Source organism: Erpetoichthys calabaricus, chromosome 2 (assembly GCF_900747795.2).
Source record: "Erpetoichthys calabaricus chromosome 2, fErpCal1.3, whole genome shotgun sequence".
Classification (NCBI taxonomy): domain Eukaryota; kingdom Metazoa; phylum Chordata; class Cladistia; order Polypteriformes; family Polypteridae; genus Erpetoichthys; species Erpetoichthys calabaricus.
Window position 1 is genome coordinate 273,905,496 of NC_041395.2, and position 22,336 is coordinate 273,927,831.

A 22,336-nucleotide genomic window follows, 5' to 3' on the forward strand; every position below is an offset into this window, starting at 1 on the left:
GGTAACAAGCTAAATGGAGAAATGCTGCTCTCTTTTGTCATTTGCATGTTATTGCTAATTAGGAGCAATTAAAATCCAAGAATATGGCTGTTTAAGACTAAAATAAGCAATAAGGGTTCAAAATCTTAACGAGTGAGACAACTAAAGTGAAACAGAAGTGTTACTTGAGCAATAAGTGCTTCTTATTAAGTAATTGGGTTGGAGCAAAAACCTGCAGCCACTGCGGCCCTCCAGGACTGTGATTGAGGACCCCTGATCTAGACCCTTAGAGGGTCAGCTCAAGTTGGACAGTTGGGAAACAAAGTCAGAGAGGCGAGATTGCGTTGGTTTGGTCATGTGCAGAGGAGAGATGCTGAGTATATTGGGAGACGGATGCTAAGAATAGAGTTGCCAGGCAAGAGGAAAAAAGGAAGGCCTAAGCGAAGGTTTATGGATGTGGTGAGAGAAGATTTGCAGATGATGGGTGTAACAGAGCAAGATGCAGAGGACAGAAAGATATGGAAGAAGATGATCCGCTGTGGCAACCCCTAACGGGAGCAGCCGAAAGAAGAAGAACAAGTCTTAAACAAGTGATTAAAATAATAAATGAGTACCAAGTGTGAGTTTGATGGTACATTTCTTATGCACAGGGTTTATCAATGCTATTGAGCTCACTCCTCAATAATTAGAACAACTGTGGTAAAGTAGTTTGGTTAGTAAGTAGCATAAAACCAAAAGAACTGAACTTTTCTGTGTGTCACAATGACACCCACATGTTTGTTAGAGCTAGTGATAGTGAACCCATATATAGAGAATCTTATGCAGAATATTATAGTAACTGGCAACTGGCACCACTCGAGACTTTGTTTGGGTGGGATCTCTGTGTATGCATGTGTGAGGCTGTATCCTATGTGAAACACTGTGGAGTGACTGTCAGTTGGCACTACTCAAGACTTTGTCTGGATAGGATCGCTATGTGTATGTGGGTTAATCTTTTATAAACAATAAACATTCCTGGTAAGTTTAATAAATTTCACAATAATACAGCTGCACTGTACTCTACTGGATTGTTAATCCAGTATCGAGGAAGAAAAATAAGATAAATATTTAGTTATACTCCGTTGGACTAAAACTTTATTGCAAATGTTATCTTTGATGTTGAACTTAAATATTGCTATAATATTTCAAGTTGTTGTGATAAAGAAAATATTAATAGTATTGTATTGTACCTAAATATGTTTTATCTTACATTAAACATCATGGCTATTTGTATGCATTTTTTTGTTATATTTGCATGTTTTAATGTTTTTTGCTCTCATTTTATTGCAAAGACCATGTGCCTACTTTTTATCATTTTAAAAACTACTAAATGATTGTCTTGCATTGTCTTAGTCTGAATTATTTTTAACATAAATGTTACAAGGGATTGTTTCATGCCTGACAATAGTAAGCTTTAAAATTAAAAGCATATTTATCAAGTACAGTCCCTTTCCCTCAACCCCTCCATATTACTGATTCTATTCAGGTATTTCATCACGGTGATAATAAGTGACCCTTCCATTCTGAATGAAGAGATTCCTATTTATCATGTATGATGCGAAATTACAAATATGTATGCCATTATGAAAAAATAATACTTTAACACTTTACAAATGTTTATGAGAATCTGAGAGGAATAAATTAAATTCAGTCTCTGTGCAGGAAGACATTACTCTGTATCTCATATTGCTTTGCTGTAAGTATACAGAAACTTTTCATTTACAGGAACCAAATATAGAATTTGTTCTGTATTTGTTTAACACTTCAGGATCACTTGTATTACTATTAAATTAAAATTGTGTGAAGTCATAATGATGACAAAATGAAAATTGAGTAAGAAATAGTAATTACGAAAATGTTAATGTGTCTTTTTTCAGTGAATGACTCCAATGTTCAGTTTCTGGACCAAGATGATGATGATGATCCTGACACTGAGTTGTATCTTACTCAGCCCTTTGCTTGTGGAACTGCTTTTGCTGTCAGCGTATTAGACTCATTAATGAGTGCAGTAAGTTGTTATTCTTTTTTTGCTTCTGTTTATGTTAGAATCTCTCTCAAATTTTTTTCTCTAAATAAATTATTCTGCAGAATTTATAGAAATTCTGAATTTATAGAAAATTTATATTGCATAAGTAGAACAATAAATAAATTATTTAAGTTATATAAGCTTTTGTTAATAGTGAAAAATGAAAATTATTATATAATGTTAGACTAAACTAAAATCAATAAGAGAAACAGCTATAAAAGTATGACGATATCTCTGCAACACATATATCAAATTTACAATGGCATTACAGCTTTTCCAATAATCATTTTGGATGAGAAGAGTACAGTACATGGTAGATGGAAAATAGTAAAGATAACTACAGTTCAGTTTGATTAAAAACATCCTAATAATTATAGACAAAATGCTTTACATTTATTCCATGTATTTGGACATGGACAACTTTATGTAGCCTTCTCAAGAGTTCGGCGTTCATCTGACATTAAAGTTAAAAGTTATAGATACTCCATACCAAGGAAAACTCATTCAAGGACAACACACCATCTTTACTACAAATGTTGTGTATAAAGAAATATTCCAATAAATCTTTCAAATGTGCCATGCTATGGGTTCTTTACTTCCTTTCTTCGTCATCTACACCTTTACACTCCAATATATCTCATACATACATCGATGTATTTCGGGTTACCCAACACCAGGGGTTGGCGAGCGAAGCGAGCAGGGGGCGGAGCCCCCTAGTGTCTGCATATTTCCTAGAAGAACCTAATAAAAAAAATGCTGAGGTTTTGTGTGGATTGGTCTATCCATATCATGTTACCACCATGGCCCTCATAAGCAAATGTGGATTGAAAGTGGAGTGAATAATGGATGATCTTGTTGATTAAATTTATTATCTCCTCTTCAAGAATCATTGTAAAGGATTTTGAACATAGTGGGTGTTGATTATACAGACAACTCAAAACCCCAGGGAAACGGTTCTCAATTACCAGTCCAATCACTGTGTTTGACTGGTGTGTTCATCCCATGTCAGTGTGGATTTTTCCTGGGTACTCTAGTCTTTGCCCTCATCCCAAAGATTCCCAGGTTAGGTTTATTGATGATTAAAGCTGGCCCAATGTCTGTGTGTGTGTGCAAAGTGTCTCATCCAAATCTGGATTATACCCTGGGATGGGGTTCAGATCCTGGGGACCCTATAGTGGGTTGAGTAAGTTCATGAAATAGTTTGATTTGTGAATTGCAGTGAAGTGAAATTGGGAGTTTGTTAACAGGCAAGGAACAAACATTGAAGTGTGTGATAAGGACAGTTGCTTTCTACAAATTGCACTAATATCACTAAATTAATTATATTGGGTAAATGTGTGATATGGATAGATTACAGTAAATTGTAAAATTGACAGATTAGCACTAAATAGGCAGAAAAAATAATTATTTTCATTCATTCATTAAATATTATAAGATATAATTCCCAGTTTAAAACTGGGAAAGCACTTATATGATGCTTACAGTACTGCAAGGGTATGAAAAGTATGTGATGCTAGTTAAACTGATTAATATTAAATTACCACTGTTAAAAGTATTTAGAAATTTATGATGTGACCTGGAGTAAATTGGTTTTAAAAAGTGGTTAGAGGCATGGCTGTCGAGGCAATATCCATTTTCTTTGTACAATATATGTAGAGAAATAATTAGAAGTGTAATAAAATGGTAGGGTATATCATGATATTTGTTAAATAATATAACAGACGCGTTATGTTCATCATTTACAATGTACTAGTGAGACTGCATTTGGAGTACTGTGTGCAAGTTTGTTTTCATAAAGCCAAAAGAAAAATTGGCAGCTGTAAATGCTGAGTGGAGAAAGTCAGTCATATGCATACACCAGACTAATGAGAATATCGTACACCTGGGAGCTTAGTAAAAACTGAATTCAAAAACCAATGAAATTATTTATTTATTTTGTATTTTTCAGACATGTTTATTCAGGGCGGCATGGTGGCGCAGTGGGTAGCACTGCTGCTTCGCAGTTGGGAGACCTGGGGACTTGGGTTCGCTTCCCGGGTCCTCCCTGTGTGGAGTTTGCATGTTCTCCCCGTGTCTGCGTGGGTTTCCTCCGGGCGCTCCAGTTTCCTCCCACAGTCCAAAGACATACTGGTTAGGTGGACTGGCGATTCTAAATTGGCCCTAGTGTATGCTTGGTGTGTGGGTGGGTGTGTTTGTGTGTGTCCTGCGGTGGGTTGGCACCCTGCCCGGGATTGGTTCCTGCCTTGTGCCCTGTGTTGGCTGGGATTGGCTCCAGCAGACCCCAGTGACCCTGTGTTCAGATTCAGCAGGTTGGAAAATGGATGGATGGATGTTTATTCAGAGCAACTTATAACATCAGAATCACACAGTGAATCAGAGGTGTGAACATTGTGGTTTGAAAGCTAAAAGCCTAGGCACAATAACACACTGACTTAAATAAACACTGAAATACCTACTCGAAGGTGCTAGTGAAAATTCAAGGCAGAAACTAGGAAGCACTTCCTCACAGTTGTGTACATTTGAAATTAACCTTTAGGTAAAAGCATATTAACTTCCATGAATGGGCTTGGGCTCTCTTTGATGTGGTGAATTGGTGGGGGTTTTGCCTTTAAGCATTCTTCTTTGTGCTGTTTCCTCTAGCACATGACAGTATCCTGATCAGCCTGTAATGAGATTATAACATAAAAACATTAAAACAAATTGTGACCAGAGCAAGCTATTCAGCCTACCACACTTGTCCCCTATTCACCTAGATCATCCTAGATGCTGAGACAACATGGCTACTAGTTAATGTACTTAATAGACTGCAAGGTCTTCTGATGTTTCTGAATTTTTGCTGTGTTCTTATAAAGAAGTTGCTTGGAATGCTTCCATGTTGCTTGATAAGTGTATTCCATGTTAAGTTCTCTTGTACTGCAGTTGCACTGCAAAAAATTAAAAATGCATTTGGAAGGTAAAACTCTTCAAGATGCTGATCTAGGTATAAAACAAAATTAGTGATTATAAGTCAAACTAATTGAATAACTGACATTTCAGAACAAATTACATTTCATATCTGCTTTATCTCATAGTTTACTCACAAACAAGGACCACAAAAATTGATTGTTATGTGCTGTAACGGCACAATTGAAATTAGAAAGAGTCCAACAACTCACAGCAACATTTCTATTTTGAGATTTTGTACAGTAGTATATATTCAGATTGAATGGTCTGTACAGTATATAATCAGAGTAAAAGCTAGAGCTGTTTATTAGATTATTAATTGTTGCTACTTGGCTGCCTAGAGTAAATAATGTTTAGTTGCCTTCTGTGCTACTAACTGCAGTAGCTCTCCCCTTTTTTGGTCTAGTACCAGGTGTTTCATTGCTGTTTGCTCCAGGGTTTAGTCCATGCTTAGCTTCTTTCACTGCCTAGGTCTATGAACCTTGATCTGCTGAAATCTCTTGTTATTTACAGGCATCCCAGCAGCTTGCCTCTATCATCCTTAATTGCCTCTGTGCATCTCTTAATGATCAGCCCAAGGTGATGTACAAATGTAACCAAAGAGACAATCAAACAATTATAGCCTGAAACGGGGCTGCAACTCTGCAAAAAGTTATGTCTGTTCTGCCCTCTTCTGGCAGGCTACACAATGACTAGAACAAAGTTCTTTTTCTGCAATTTTCTATTAGATATATTCATGGCTTTTTTATTATTTGTTTCTTTTTTGTTAGCATCACATATAAGTAGAGAGTGTGATAGCAATTGAATGTAACTGTTTTTTGAACTAGACTACACTATGTGCACCAAATAAGAAGCATAGTCAAATGAGGCAAAACTTATTCTCTTCTTACATTACTACATTAAAACAAGCAGTCTGTCAATTTCTTGTTAAAATAAAAAAAGAGTCAAGCAAAAGAGAAATTGTGGAACATTTGCTTTTCCAATACATCATTCACTTTCAAATATGCTCGTTCCTCTTCAGAGCTAAATTGATCAACATACAATACTTGATTATTTATAGTAACATCTATCTTTCTATTCATTATTTTAAGGGGAATTAGTAAAAATTTGATAAAGAATCAGTAATTAGCAAAACATTTTTATTATGTTTTCAGAGGTGGGGTTTGACAAGAGAAATATTTTATTGAGAGTATGAAAACAATAGATCTTACACCATGCCGTGCTTCTATTCATCCATCAGTTAGTCCATGTTCTGAGACTGATCTCGGTCTTAGTTGCAGGGGCTGAAACCTGTTCTGTTAGTAGGGCACAAGACAGGATTCATTCCTGGCTGGCACACCAGACTACATTGTTGGACACATTTGTGCATTAACACAATTTACTCCTGGCAGTTAACCTAGCACACAGACACAAAGTAAATCTGTATCTTTGGATTTGTGAGGCAGTAACTTTAAGCTCTATGCCCTTGTTCTGCCCCAAGATTTGAATGTTATACATTTCTTCCAGTACATGATTATCTCCAAATATTTTTTGTAACAAAACACATCTTGAAACAGCCTATCTTGACTGTAATTTAAGCAGAAATATAATGAGATAAATTGCATAATGCAGCTTGAATGTATAAATACTTGAAATATTTAGTTTTCCTCATCATGTGTTGCATTTTCCCTTAACATAGCTGAATTTCTGAGTGTATGACTTTAGACACAATTCGTAACTTAAAATGTACAACTAATGAATGCACATTTTCTCCTATCTATCCATCTGTCCATTTCAGTATGTAGTTGCTTGTGTGTCAAACTACACAACTGTGACAAACAGATGACCACCACTTTCTGCAGATTGTGAAAGATGAAATGTTAGTACAGGGTGTCATAAATATTATTTTCAACAGTATAACATAAAAACACATTGCAGAGTCTGTGGATGGATATTTTTTATCAGGAGCACTTGATGGAAGGCATTAAGCAGCCCAACAAACTTTTTCCTGATCTTTCCTGACCATTTGTTAAAATTCTTAACACCTTCTGCACGTTATTCTTTGCTGTGTGTGTGTCTGAAGATGCAGACCATTGCAGGCCTCCTCATGTACAAATCACACTCACGTAGGAGCCAATTAGGAATCCCCCGTTAATCTAACCTGCACACCTGGGCAGATGTGGGAGAAACAACAGAGTACGTGAAGGAAAATCATGCACAGCAAAAAAAAGAAACTGTGCCTAATTCTTGGAACGGTTTCTGGCTTTCCTTACTATCGGTAAATATAGCTGTCTGACAAATCAGTGATAAAGTTTTATTCCTTTTGTGTATATATATATATATATATATATATATATATATATATATATATATATATATACGCCCCTTCACTATATATTCAGGGGGAGCAGCCCAGGAGGGTGCAATACCTCCCCCTGGATGCTAGATGGCCGCCCCCTGGATTGGAGCAGTGCCTCGGTTTCCCGCAGGGCTCCAGGGTAATTGGAGTTGGGTGCAGCCCTGTTGGGTCCCACAGGCACCGCCAGGGGGTGCTGTAAGTGGGACTCCTGAGCCCGTATGGGCAGCGTGTTCACCACACCCGGAACTGCAGCCGAAACTCACCAATCAAGCACCTGGAGCACTTCCGGGTGGGATATAAAGGAGCCAGCGACCACCACTCAGCAGCCAGAATCGGGAGGAGGAGGACGAGGTTGCCAGGGAGGAGTGGTGTAGGAAGAGAAAGAGTCTTTTGCTTTGTGTTACTTTGTGTGCTGTGCTTGGGACTGTGTATTGCCTGTGGGACACGGGGAAGATGTGCGCCTACAGGGGAAGAAAATAGTTTATTTATTTTATGAGTGTTTCCATGTCCAGTCTGTGTCGGGTCGGGCGACTATATAGCGCCAATCTTAGAATATATATTTAAAAACTTACAGAAGTGAGAAACATGTAGTATATAAAAAAAGATGTGCTAAGTGCATACTTCCTTTTAATGAAAAATTTCGTCTAGCAAAAATATCAACTATCCTCCATTTTTCTTTATATACTTTATATATATATATATATATATATATATATATATATATATATATATATATATATATATATATATATATATCCTCTTTAATAAAATCCCTGTGTGCGTCCATGTGTCCGTGTGTGTGTGTGTCTTCTGGTGAAGTGCGCATGCGCGGGGCACGGTGCGACGCTTCAAAGGGCGCTTGACGTGTCACACAAGACAGAGAGGGCAGGACCTATAAAATATCACGCGGCCGATCCAATCGGATTTCGGTAAATGAGGTAAGACCTCGCACGAAAAATCCAATCGGGTACTGAGACGTGGAGACCAGCTTCCCCAAAGAGGTGGGATTAGTTTTGTTGTTGTGCAAGTGTTCACTCTGAGGATGTCAGATTTGTGATTAACAAACTTAAGTAAAGTGTTTTCCTAAATATACAAATTTTCATGATATTACAATAGGATGACTTTTAAAAGTAGATTTATTTTCGCGCACATAAAATCCGTTGCTGGGGAGACGCCATACATACAATAATCAGCTGCACGCCAGCACAGATTAAAATACTTGCTGGAGAGACGTATTACTGTGAGAGAAAATTAAAGGCACACAATACAGTGACACATATTACAGCCACATACAAGCCAGTATTACTGTAACAGAAAATAGACAGTCCTTTGCCATTTAATATAGACTGTTCCTACTAATGTGTATGCACTACTATTCTAGCGCCCGTTATCGTAACGGGCTTAATGTCTAGTATATATATATATATATATATATATATATATATATATATATATATATATATATATATATATATATATATATATATATATATATATATATATATATATAGTTTAACTTCTCTGCCTAGAGTCAGTTTTGTGTTTATGTTTGATTCATGCTCTATTTAGGTTTTCTTTCAGTTTTGTCTTTTTTATAAAAGAGATGAGTCAGTATGTACAGTACAACCATCTTGTTTCTAAATCCAATTTTCCAAAACATGGCAGCCATTGATACAAGTCAATAGCCAAAAATGGACAGGATTCCAGAAACTTAAGCCTGAACTTAATAGGATGGCATTTCTAGCAAAGAACTTGCGAAGAACATACTGGTGAATTTTAAGTAATTAAAGAACTTATAAAAGTTCCAGTTCTAGAACACAAAGTAAGAAAAAAATGTAAAAGTTCCAGTTTTCAGTAGCAATTTAGAATTAACTGTGCTGCAAAAAGCATGGGGTCCTTGAAACTATTGAAATCGTCAGAAAAACAATTGAAATGCAAAGATGTCAGGTAGTTGAAAGGAACCACTGTGGGCATCACTCTCCTATGTTGCCGACATGTTCGCATCGCTTGTGCATTAGCGGCTAAGCAACTGTCTTTCTTTGCAGGTTTCCTTTTGCCAGTGTGCTCGCCTCACTCCTGTATTAGTCGCTATCGAGTGACTCTTTCTTCAGAGGTTTCACTTTGCCGACGTGCTCACCTCGCTTGTGTATCCTCGGAGGTCGAGCCCTTACCCCGACTCCACCTCTCACTTCCAGGCCAGACAGACACACACACTTCCACGTGTAGACATTTATATATAAGATAGTTCTGCACTCATTATAATTATTATCTTTAAAAGAGATCTTTGGCAAATTTTATAATCAATAAAAAAGTGTAGCTGTAATTTTTTAGCATTTTATAACATTCCAAGTACTTACATTTTCAGTTTTTTTTATTTGGTTCATTTATGATTTATGTTTATACTGTCCCCCCTCAGGTTTATCACAAAAGTATTTACGCATTAAAGGAAAAAAATATTGTCAGCTACAAACAATATCACACTATGTTTATTTCTATATTTTTGTTAATTTTGAAGGTCTTATTTATTTATTTCTTGATATCACACTACAGTATCTGTATTGTCAGGATTATGGAAAATATCATGATCTCAGCTCCAGGTCATATTGTCCATTCTTAATATAAATAGAATGTGCAAATGCCTCAGAGACAGACTGGAATTTGATCCAAGTCTCTTTGAACTTGTAGACAGTAGCACTAACCATTACCCTAGCATATATTACAATATTATATTTTGTATCAGTTTAATTTTAGTGGAAAGATTTGCTTGTTTACAATATTATGAATGTGATGTTTATGAATTAATAGTTTAATATAAATTAAGTTTTATTTTAACAGCATTGACCACAAGATAAGTAGAAGATGGAAGATGACTTGGGATTTAAACAGAAACAGGAAAATATTTGTATATATTGAAATAAAAACAAAGTGGGATTTTGTTCTTAGTGTAGAAAAAAAGGCAGACAAAAAAAGACAATTTTACTGTTTTAGAAGAAAGAAACCAATGGAACATTTTTGCATTTGCAGATAGAACGGAGAGCATCAAGAGCAACTTGTTGAAGGAAAGGATTTTTTATAGAATGTACTTATGCTTAACACAACCACCAGAGCATGTGTAGCACATATGAGCTTGACTGGATGATATACAAGAGGGGACCCAAAAATTCCTGGCATTGGTCAGAAGCACGGGGGCAAGGTGTAGTTATCAAGTATCATATGCTTACATTCTTTTTAATCAGTACACCAAGTGGCTTTGTGCTGTTCAAGATGAATATTTTTTACATTGAATTAAGTGATTTTTTTTTACTGCAAGCCGAAAAAAGCATGTTATGTCATATTGAATATCAAGACAATGATCACATTTTTCAACATTAACAGACTGATTTCAGCATGATCAGACTGTTAATCAGTGGCATTACACTGAACTGCTGAGCCGTCTGCAGGAAAGTGTCTACAAAAGAAATGCCCAGAGAAGTGGCACATGCAAAATTGCATTTTGTACCCTGGCAGCACTCCTACACTCATCACTTTATCAGTCAAAGAGTTTTTGACCAAAGACAACATGGTTGTTCCCACATACCTGCCATATTTGCCAGGCTTGTTTGTTTCATATTTGTCTGTCTGACTTTATTCCTAACTACTCTCTGAACGTGTTATGTCTCCCTTTGCATTAATGCATTTTGTTGATAAAATTCACTGGCTCTGACCTTGACCTGTTGTGACAAAGGATTTTTGTTGTTCACCCAATTAATGACTTTTTGTTCTTTACACAATATGAACACTGCTATGCTATAGTTTTATCCAGATATTTGAACTCTGCCACTCAAAATAAACAGTTAAAAGGTAATTAAAGAGAAATTATTCATTTATTTGTAACCTAAGAAACAAGTTGTAGAATGTAGAAACTTTCAGTTAATTTCGTGGTCTAAATATTTTAGCTTTCATCAAGTAAACTGATGTTAAAGCATACAATGCTGCAATATGCAAAGGCTGTAAAAGAAATTCTAATTTTTTGTTCTAATTAACAATATTGGATTTTTTTTAACTGCAACATTTCTATAGTGAATAATAAATGTGTATTCACTGTCTAGCAATCATGCAACATTTATTGCTATTATCATAATGTTAGAATTGTCTGCTGCAAGGATCAATGGGGGTATCTCCTCATACCATCAATAAATGGAAAGACACTATTTCCATGATTAAGTCTTGGTTGACAGATAACCCATGAGCCAACTTGATATAAATTCAGAATTTCCCTTTGCTCAGCCAGACATGAGGTTCTCCAGGACTTGTCGGTGAACTGCATGCTCAATTAATTTAAATTTACTCTATCCTTCTTTAAGTAGCTCCGGGTGGGTTGGGGTGAAATCTGGTGGGGTTTCAAATTTATATACAGTATAAACATGTGTTTTTTTCTTTTGATCTGTTACTTGTATCTCTTCTTATGTTTTTGATCAAATTAAAAAAATGTTTTATTTTTTTCACTTGAAGGAGGGATAAATCCAGACTAAAAAATATCGGAGTGATGCATAGAGAAAGGGTTTAACATATTGCCTGTTTTTGAAACTAGTGCAATGACTGTCCCTAAATGAGCAAATTTCCATTATTTTATCAATTAGCAATGGACCCCTTAAGTATAACAAAAATTAGTATCTTGTGTATATAGGATTGTTGAAAAAAATCTGCTTTCATCCAGATGAATATGACTTTTAGCAAATACTGTCTGTAACATCCTCAGCTAATCTAAATGCTAAAACGCTGAGCTTGCCTACTCACATTCAAACAAAGTTTAAGATACTATGTTATTTAAAAACCTAATTATCTATTGTGAAAATTGCAATAAGTAACAAAAGTCAACCATGAAGCAAATACAACACCAGGACAAATTTAGCAGGTGGGTTTTTTACTAGGGCACTGATGTGTGATTACAAAATGAACAAATCGCACAAATATTTTAAAATTTGCAACAGATTTGCCTGAGAGTTCAAAAGCAGAATATTATAGTAAGCAAGATGGTGGCAAAATTGGATGCCATCATGAAAAATACCCTCGATCCCTTCCAGGAGGTGCTCTCGTGGAGCACTTTTAGCCGCAGGCTCACTCCACCACGAGAGGGCTAAGAAGTGCCACCGCTATCAGGCATTAAGGGTTTTTTTTTTGTCTTTTTTTTAACTTAAGCTTGTAAAAATTCAAAGCATGAACATACCAGCATGAGAAGATACTTGTTGTGAAAGCATGCAAGAGTAAATTTCAAATTTTTCATGTTGACTTTAGTTTGGTTTAATACCTTACTATTTTTATATATATTGTTTTCACTTTGTGAATTTTAAGTACCTAATACAACTATTATTTAACCAGTCGCTTACTGTCTGATAGGAAAAATTGTGTATTATTAATGTAGAAAAAACACTGAATAGGTACACAGCATCTACTGTCTCCATTCCTGTTTAGCATAGTACAGCTTATGACACACAAAGAAGTACTGTGCTTTACAATCAATTACTTAAACGATGCCAGTAACTATTTCTTAACTCTTAATGACAAATGAGTGGCTTCTTTGGAAATAAGCCTGCCTACTTCTGTGGTCATCAGTTTTTAACTGTTCCAAAAGCAGACTCAATTACTGCTTGAAAAAGAGTGGCTGGTCATACTTAATGGAACAGAAGAAAATGAAATAATTGGAATCTGCTGTCTTTTCACTTTCTTCATAAAAATATTTGAAGAGACAGCTTGGGAGTTTAAATAACAACTCTAGATAACTTTCAATGCGTGTGTCTACAGTAGTGACTTTAATAGCGCTTGCTTAAATTTTTTTCTTTTATCTCTGCAGACATACTTCAATGATAATATCCTCACATTGATACGGACATTAGTAACTGGAGGAGCAACACCAGAGCTGGAGGCTCTTTTGGCTGAAGAAAATGCACTTCGTGGTGGCTACAGCACTCCACAGACACTCGCAAACAGGGACAGGTGTCGTGTTGCTCAGCTGGCATTATATGATGGCCCATTTGCAGATTTAGGGGTGAGTAACTACTTTAGAAATATATGCACATTCTGGTGTTCTTGCTTACTTCAGTAAAATACACTTTTGAAAATGAGATTTTTGCTTTTTTGTCTTTTAGGAGTAAGTAAACATGCAACTGACACAAGAGTAACAATTCTACTTCGTAAAACCTATATTTAAATTATTATTTTTGTGTCATAAATACTGCTTTGAACCTGAGCCCTCAAAGAAAGTATCTAGGAAAAAAGGAGCATGCAGTGTGAAACAGTCCCGAAATATGATTAGGTTAACCCATTTGTCTTGAACACAGACTGATCTAACCAATAAGACTTAGGGAGTACCACCCAGGAAAACTGTTTAAGTTAAACTGAAACTCATTTAGCTGTTGTGAATTCTAGAAGAGGCTGTCGGTCACTGCACAGGGTTTGTCAGCTTGTTTGTACTTCTGCAAATACAAAATTGCACACATTAAAAGTAGAAGGTCAAGCCTGGAGGTTTTGGACATCACCTCAGGAGTCTCGTTTACTCGGGTTTATCTTTCAGTTTTCAGGACACTTAGAAATATAAATACTGAAGTTAACTGGTAATCAGTAACTAACATAGTAATTGTTTGCTATGTTCATACATGTTATACTCAGGCACACATTTGAGATGAGCACTGATATTCCTTCATAAGCTATCGATAGCTATCTACATACTGTAAATTTAATTTAAATATATCTGGTTGCTTGTACATAGTATGTACTAATCATAATACGGTCTACTTAATGTACGATTAAAAGTAATTTTATTTCTGTTCTGTTTCTTTTAGGATGGAGGTTGTTATGGTGATCTGTTTTGTAAGGCACTGAAGACATATAATATGCTGTGTTTTGGAATTTATCGACTAAGAGATGCCCATATAAGTGCGACAAGCCAGTGCACTAAGCGGTAAGAAGTTTTTATATTTTTTGTCATGTTCCCTAATCTGTTTTAAAACCTGCAGACATTGCTGATTGAAATCTGCCGTATTCTCATATGACAGCGAAACTATATAGTTGAAAGGAATATTAATTTTGGTATAATGATTATTTCACATTTCCTTGTGAAGTTATTTATCTCAAAGCAAACTTGCATAATGTGCTCTTTACCTTCCAAAGTGTATGTTCAGTTTATTAGATTTGTTTTTTCTACTTATCTTAAAAAGTGAAAAGTAATAATGGTCATATTCTTAAATGTTATCTGTAGAAACAGGTGACACCAACAATTGTCAAATTCAGTTTGGCCTTCAGATGCATGAAAACTAAGTACTCACTTTAGAGAATCTTTTGCATATGTAATGTGTATGATATATTTTAATCATTTGTTCATTTCCTGACTCCACATCTTCTAAAATGAGGATGCAGGTTAAAGTCAGGTGCAAGGCAAGACCTTACCCCGAGTGTGTGACCCTCGCTCATACACCCAACCTCAATGATCTTAAACCAGTTTAGAGTCACTAATCAGCATAATTTGTACTTAGAAGGTATATAGTTGGAAATCAGAGTACCTGAAGAAATTCCTTTAACTCAGGACTGTAGAGCTGTGAGACAATAGTGCAAATGTAATCAGTATGCATATATGTAAGTGAAGTAAATGTTCTTACTTGAGTAATTGTAAGATTTTAATTATTTATTTTCTCTTGTGCCTTCATATCATATATCTTAATGAAGTTTGGCGCAAATTCTTTAAGTGTTTCAAATTAAAAGTTTTATATTTTTTACTGTGATCACCCTTAAACTTCAAAGTTCCCATCAAGGTAATGGCTTAATTGGGCATTTTATTAAATACACTGAAAGCCACAAATGCAATTAACACTCCTGTGACTTATTACTTTAAATTAATTGTACCTTTATATATTAGGGTATTGCAATAATTACAATATAACAACTGAAATAGAATGTATCCTTACAAAATGCTTGCATCCATACACATCAAAGGTCTAGGCATGTTAGTCATTTTGATTTCATCATAATATACACGCCAATAGAGTATATACAGTACATCATTATTTTATAGGCATGTAAAAGTAGGAGTTTGAAGAGGGCGCCATTGTACAGTGGCTAGTGCCACTCCCTAGAAGAGCTTTTCCTCTGTTTACATTTTTAGTTTGGGTGTCTTCTGTATGAACTTTGTTCTTTCTAGGTTCACATTGGCTTCATCCAGAGACTAAATATTTCCAGACACAGTATTATGTCGTAACATGTGAATTCCCTTTGGTACTGCTGAAATACCTCATATTAAGTCTTTACAACAGACAATGTGGACTTTTTACTGATTGAACCCAAGAGTGCTAAGCTAGAATTTGGCCATATACTGAAAAAGCAGTATCAGAAAATTAATGGATAGGTTTATGGACAGTTCTTACATAATTTATTTTGAATTTTAAATAATTTTAGAGGGGGGTGTGTATTAACATAGCCAGTACCAAAACTAAAAATCTAACTTTTGTTTTGTCGTTGCAGTTATGTTATTACCAATCCTCCATATGAGTTTGAGCTTGTCCCTACGGATCTGATCTTCTGCTTAATGCAGTTTGACCACAATGCTGGCCAGTCAAGAACCAGTTTATCACATTCATCTCACTCTTCCCACTCTTCCAGCAAGAAAAGCTCATCTGTTCACTCAATCCCAACAGCCAATAGGCAAAACCGCAGCAAGGCTCGGGAGTCTCGTGAAAAACAGAAGTATGTGCTTGAAGAAAGACTATAATATATGTGCAGTACCTCTGTGTGTGATACTGTTTGTAACTGCTGTTGTTCCTTTGACTGAGTTCAGTGGAAGACTCTCTTTGTTTCATTCAGTTTGTTATTTCATGTTTGTGAATTCTCATGGCTGTCTGCATGTAGTCATTATTTCAGTTTCACCAATACATTGAGCATTACCATGTTTTTTTTTTTTTTTTGAACACAACAGCAACTATCCAGACAGACCAAAGCAAGCATATGATTTCAACATATTTGGCTTCAAGGTTGAATAGTCTGCATTGTACAGTATAAGATATCGATAGACAGTTATTAACCACCTGTAGCAGAGATGATTTGTTTAATTTTTTTAAAGTCTTGTATTTGATTGATAGCAATCCCTTTGATGACTGGACAGAATTGGTAAATTTGAAATTCTAGGCCGAGTAAATATTTTTTAAATGAAAAGAACCTAAAATTTAGAATATATAACTAGGCATATCACAGCCTGTTTCTGGAGAATACCAGAGGCTACAGGTCTGTCTTTATTGTTATAACAAATGCTTTGTGAACTTAGAAAAGATGGTAATAGATTAATCAAATATGGCGATAATCTAATTATTAAAAAGAAAAATGTGGTACATTGAAAATATGCTCAAGCAGTTTTTAGAAGTATCAGTTTAGAGTGTGTACATTTACAAATTTATAAAGATATATTAATAATGTATTCATAATGTATTCATTTATAACAACAGTTCCCTAAAAAAATAATTAATTTTTAAATCTGTGCTTGCTGTCTTTTACACACATACACAAACAGGCACACAGTATATTTATCATTTACATTTCTTAGATTAAAAAAAAACCTTAAGCAAAGACCAAATAAACTATTACTAGAATGTATGTAAAAATACTTCAGGGTACGTAATATATTTCTGTTTGTTTCCTTTTGTTAATTTTCAGTGACTTATTATATTTAAAGTAATTGTTAGCAGGAATCGGATTTATTTAAAAATAAAAGGAGAAGGAGATGTATTATAAATATTTTAAGAGAATAAATTTCTATTAAAAAACTGTTTTGTAAATAAGAGAACATAAAGTAGAATTTTACATTTTTATAAAGTTAAAAACTAATGTTTTGAGGAAAATGTTACATAAGGAAAATGTTAATGTTTCATGTACCTTGCATGAAACTTACATGAAAGTTATAGTTTATGCTATGTAATTGTAGGTGAACGTATATATTATATATATATATATATATATATATGTGTATATATATATATATATATATATGTATACTGCATAGAGTTTGGAATATGCCTTAAAGGAGTATTATCTTGTCATGAAAGGGTGTAATCCTTTCATCTGTAAATACAGTATATTTGTAAAAATAAATAAATAAACCATAGAGAGCATTTTATCTACCCTTCAGTTAGAGCAGACCATCTTTGCCAGAATGTTTTTAAAATATGATGGATGCATTGTATGTGAATGTGGGATCCTTTTAAATAACTGAAATAATACAGTAATATACAGTATGTGCACAGAGATGATATATATATTTAATTCTGCAGTAAAAAGTGTAAGTATGCATTCCATATTTGATTCCTCTCAATTGTAAAAAAATTTGTTGTATTTGTTCTTTCTTAACTGAAAGACATTGCATGTTTATATATATATATATATATATATATATATATATATATATATATATATATATATATATACAGTATATATATACATATACATGGAAAAAAGAAACACAATATGGAATGAAACAAACTGCATTTCACAAAATGTCATAATTAGTCTTTCATTTTCTCCCCTGCTATTGATCTTGAGTAGTGAGGCTTTAAAACCTGTCCAAAATAGAAACGTTTGTTAGGTTCATTTTTTACCCATTGAGGTCCATGTAAAACAATATCTCATGAGATCAACACTCGAAGACCATAATTCAAAGGTGAAGTCGAAGGCAAGATGAAGATAACACATTCTCAATTTTTTGTGCATGCTCTAATGCCTTACGTTTTACCAGAATTGAGAATGATAGCCATTGACCAGATACTATGATTAAACTGCTCCACATTGCCTTGTGTACAGGCAAGGTTTCCACAGACTAGCATGACATTAGTCCACACCTGAACTTGAGCAACACATCAGATTGGTTGATCTGAAAGATCTTTTCAGATTTCCCACCCCTAATAATGAAACTTTCAACAAACACAGTACATGGACATATGAGAGGATAGTGAGGGATAGGGTCCATGCTACTGCTTTTAGAGTAAGGTGTCCCATCAGAGTTCCTCTTTTTACACCCTCTAGCTATCCTACCCTTTAACTGAACAATGCAACACCAAACTCAACTGCTATGGTTACATGTACTGTCCAGAGGAATACTGCTGTGCAGTTGCTACCTCGGCCTGTCCTCTCTAATGACCTTAACTCTATAAATAACCTTTTAGATGCCCTGGATCACAACATCTGAAGACTTGACCACTTCCACTTTTGAATGACTAGCAACTTTATCAGGCCCTCCTGCACAACTGGGATGACATACCACGATTACAGATTCAAAGGATCATTAGCTCTGGGTCGCAGAGGTGTCAAACAGTGCTGACTGCAAGAGATAGTCATATGTGACACAAAAGATAATCGTTGTTAATGTTCACAAATATCATTGTTTTGTTATTCTCATATCTTTATTATTAATGAAGGCTGAAATTTCAGTCCAACAACATGTATTGTGTTTCTTTTTAGTAACAGTATATAAAGTGTGTGTGAGTAATATATATATATATATATATATATATATATATATATATATATATATATAAAGCATAAATCCTGAAATGAAGTAGTTTCAGTATGTGAAAGGGTAACTATACTTTTATATTTCTTAATATAAAAGTTGCACATGGAAATAATGTATATTTGCAATGAGGTCTAAAGTTGTCAACAAAAAAAAAGTTCTCATATCACACATAACTGCATTGTTTTATTAATCTTGGAGCGTTACTGCAGAGCATGAAAGATGTGTATACTTGAACTGTTTTGTGTTCAACAATATAAAGTTTTTGCAAGTCATTAGCCTTCTTGTAGATTTTTTTTTGTAAATTGACATATTGGTTTAGCATGGAGTTATTTGAAAGTGTAACATTTTCCTGACATGACCAAATTATTTCTAACTCTTTCAATTCAATCAGCTGCATAATTTCAGCATTTAAAATGTTAAAATTCAACATTATCACTTTTTAAAAGGGAATGAGATAAATACTCTTCGGCCCTAGTGTGATATTTATAATTTTTTATTACAATGCTATAATTTATGTTTTTATAGTTTCTTCCTTCAAACTGCTAATAGTTTAATGCATCTTTATATGTAAATGCTTTTTAATTTATATTAATGTTTTAATCATTGATGGACATTTTCTTTTTTCACCAAAAAAGTAAAATTACAGTTACATCAAATAAAAAACAAGTGCTTAATACAGAGCTATCTTGAAAAACATGTTCAGATCAAATCAGATTAGCTTAGACATGCTTGTATTCTGAAATAAATTAAACTAAGTAATCTATTTCATAGTATAGCAACATGCTTTTTAAAAATCTTATTATGTTAATATGATCATATATAATCATCTTCAGTTGTTAATCTTTGAGGAAGGAAATCAGTGAGCTGGAATATGGGCAAGTGTACTATAAATAATGGGGCAGAACTTTTGATGTTTCAAGTCCATGATGGAATCTTCCCTTACGAAAATCACAGCATTAGCACGTCTGGTACATTTGATGCCTGAAAGTTGGTTTCAAGCGGTGTATTTGAAACTGACAGTTTACACTTGGTTTACTGTCATGCAAAAATACTAATTTTAAGAGTTTGTACAACTGCTTAGAGGTATATTAAAAAGAAGACAAATAGTGGTTATCTTGAAAAATGCTAAAATAAATTTGTCAGTATATGATTTAAAACTAAAGGAATTCACTTTTGTAAGTTATGAAGAATGGTTGCAGCAACAAATTAGTAAACAATTAGAAACAAGAATAGGTTATTGTAAGATTTGTTTTAATCTAATTTGAATATTTCTTGAACTTACGTGTGCAAATCCTCAAGCAGTTTGTGCAAATTTTATATTCACTAATGTAGCTGCTTTCCAAACATGATAACAGACAAGAAATGTGGTGAGAAGCCAATTTGTGTAGCCTGTTGCTATTTAAATTACTTTTAGAGGTCTAAAAAGGGAAGTTTTGATATCAATTGTTTGCACTGCACATTGGTCACCCACAAAGTGCCTAAACATGCAGCACCACACTTCTCTAATGTAAAGCCTGAACAGCACAAGAAATCCAGACTATGTTGAATTTCAGCGCTTTCATCATGGATATGTCACTAATTTCAGGGCTTTTTAAGCAGTTCTTTCAGTACCTTTTTTGATTAGCTATGTTGGACCATTTAGAAAACACATTCTCTCACTTAAATGCATTCATGTTGTGTATGTAAAGTTGAAACAACTAATTTTTTACAGTCAAACACAAATACAGTAATCAAAGAGCAACAATTGCAGATTTGTCTCTTATCAAAAAGAAATGTTATTTTTTCTTAAAACCTGAAAATCTTTCTGAAGTCTGCAGATTAAGAAATGTACTCAGACCTCATAAATCAACATTCACAGATAAGCCAATACAGATGCAACATCCATCACCAAATTAAAATTACATTTTTTTTCCTTCATATATTAAATAATTTTTTTTAAGTGTGTATTTATATAGGAAGATTTCTCTAACCAAAAACAATTCAACAGAATTTTTTCTGTACTGTTTAAGTTCAGATAGTTGAAATGGCTGAGGGGTCCATGGACTCTAGTGGCTCATGGGGGTTGTTGGTCCACAGTCATGAAACGTAGAGAGCAGCTGCTCTAGAGTTTTAGTTTAGAATATTCCAGTTTGCACAAATATAAATACATTGTTTTTGGTATTATAATTCTGGTTTGCTCCTCTAGTTATTTTTCAAATATACATTATTGCTAGAATCCATCATTCATTTTAGGGTCTTTAGCATTTAATTTGGATTTTGTCTCACTAGCTAGTTTGCATCTTTAATGTTTAAATAAAGCAATAAATTTTGACCTTGTTTGTTTAGATTTCAGGTTGACAATTTAATTTTAGTCACTATTACACGCAATATTAGCTTTTAAATAAATGCATATTTAATATTATATTTGTTTAAATTGAAATATTCATTTCCATTTCAGTTTAAGTCATTTGATATACAGTAATGGTAACTTGTTAATTTGGCCTTGGTATATATTTATTACTATAACCTTAGTTTAAGAAATGGAAACATTATTCCAATTTCATTGGATTAAAAATGATTACATTGTTTACTATGCAATCAATTACCTTGTAATATTCTTTCTTATTCTAAACACAGCAAAATAATATAAATTACACATACATATATACACATACTCTTGTGCTGTAGAGCTCTTTAAAAATTAGCTTCATCAGAAAATGCATGTAGTCTCCTGTAGTTATAAATAAATAGCTACAGTAATTTAATCATGCATGTGGGTATGAAGCAAGAACTTTGACACCAAAAAAAGTGGAAGGGGATTGAATAAAAATAATACTTCTGATAGTTGACCCTTGTATGACAAAAAGTGTAGAGAGTAATTGAAGTTTGTATATGAACTGTTTTTTGAGAGTGAGCTAATGATTACCAAATAATGATGTGGTATGCAGAAAAGTATGAGAATCATCTGTCATTATTATAGAACATTTATAGTATTCAGCCCCTGTATATAATGTCACAATTAACACTTGAAATTAAACCATGTCTTTGCAAAAACATGCATATTATTAAGCATGCTGATAGTCTTACTCCTGAATGAAAATCAGATTCTGTAAATGGGTTTTGTATTTGATCATGAATTCAAATTACCTTAACTCATCAAATCATCAAAAAATTACTGTAGTTGCCCAAAACAAGATATGTGTCTTTCTCAGAACTAGCTACATTTTGTTGTATTTAATAGCATTAGATACTGTATATAGATGATAGAATGTCTTTTGGACAGTACCAGGTTACCATATGTGACTTTTTCTCATCCATGGAATGCAGCAAAAAATTGAAAGTAATGGTAATGAATGAATAAAAATAATGTTTTTAATCAAGTCTAAACAAAACATCATCTACAATTGCCTTGTATTATACTTGATTGTGAAAGCAATTATAATACATTTATCAGTCAAAATCACCGTTTTGTTGGATATGTGGAATAAACACTTAGCCTTGTTATGAT

General features: G+C 34.1%; 1 protein-coding gene across 15 annotated transcripts in view; it reads left to right on the forward strand.

The window, feature by feature from the left end:
* The window catches only part of kcnma1a (potassium large conductance calcium-activated channel, subfamily M, alpha member 1a), a 733,327-nt gene that overhangs the window by 700,094 nt on the left and 10,897 nt on the right, over positions 1-22,336 (forward strand). For 14 of the 15 annotated variants that reach the window (XM_051923733.1, XM_051923735.1, XM_051923728.1 and 11 more), the window contains 4 exons: positions 1,896-2,026; positions 13,156-13,350; positions 14,144-14,262; positions 15,816-16,037. In XM_051923733.1, the coding sequence (XP_051779693.1) occupies positions 1,896-2,026; positions 13,156-13,350; positions 14,144-14,262; positions 15,816-16,037 (667 nt within the window). Of the gene's footprint in view, positions 1-1,895; positions 2,027-13,155; positions 13,351-14,143; positions 14,263-15,815; positions 17,642-22,336 lie in introns of those variants that run through there. The other variant, XM_051923741.1, reaches the window with a different exon arrangement.